Below are 703 nucleotides of genomic sequence, written 5' to 3' on the forward strand. Positions count from 1 at the left end.
TTGTAGTTGTTGGCAATTGACTTGTTGTTGTTTGTGTAGCAGTTGTAGTTGTTGGTGTTTTAGTTGCAGTTGTTGGTGTAGATGTTGTAGTTGTTGGTAATTGACTTGTTGTTGGTGTAGAAAATCTAGTTGTTGGCGCTTGAGTTATAGTTGTTTGTGTAGCAGTTGTGGTTGTTGGAGCTTGCATTGTTGTTGATGTTGTTGGTTGCATTGTTGCTGATGTTGTTGCTTGAGATGTGGTCGTTTGTTCTGCAGTCGTGGTTGATGGTGCTTGAGTTGTGGTGTTTGGTTTAACAGTTGTGGTTATTAGTGCTTGAGTTGTAGTTGTTGGAGTAGCAGTTGCACTTGTTGGTGTTTGAGTTGTAATTGTTGGTGCTTGAGTTGTAGGTGTTGGTGTAGCATTTCTAGTTGTTGGCAATTGACTTGTTGTTGGTGTAGCAGTTGTAGTTGATGGTGCTTGAGTTGAAGTTATTGGTGTAGCATTTGTAGTTGGTGGCAACTGACTTGTTGTTGTTGGTGTAGCAGTTGTAGTTGTTGGTGTAGATGTTGCAGTTATTGGTAACTGACTTGTTGTTGTTGGTGTAGCAGTTGTAGTTGTTGGTGCTTGAATTGAAGATGTTGGTGTAGATGTTGTAGTTGTTGGTAACCGACTTGTTGTTGTTGGTGTAGCAGTTGTTGTTGGAGCTTGAGGTGTAGTTGTTGG

The 703-nt window shown here is 40.8% G+C and overlaps 1 protein-coding gene across 1 annotated transcript in view; it reads right to left on the bottom strand.

Moving 5' to 3' along the window:
* Positions 1-404: 404 nt before the first annotated feature.
* The window catches only part of LOC119420783 (putative uncharacterized protein DDB_G0277255), a 4,876-nt gene continuing 4,577 nt past the window's right edge, over positions 405-703 (bottom strand). The window contains exon 6 of the mRNA XM_037688209.1: positions 405-684. Coding sequence (XP_037544137.1) covers positions 405-684 — 280 coding nt within the window. The remainder of the gene's footprint in view (positions 685-703) is intronic.

Source organism: Nematolebias whitei, chromosome 14 (assembly GCF_014905685.2).
Source record: "Nematolebias whitei isolate Nwh7 chromosome 14, NemWhi1, whole genome shotgun sequence".
NCBI lineage: Eukaryota > Metazoa > Chordata > Actinopteri > Cyprinodontiformes > Rivulidae > Nematolebias > Nematolebias whitei.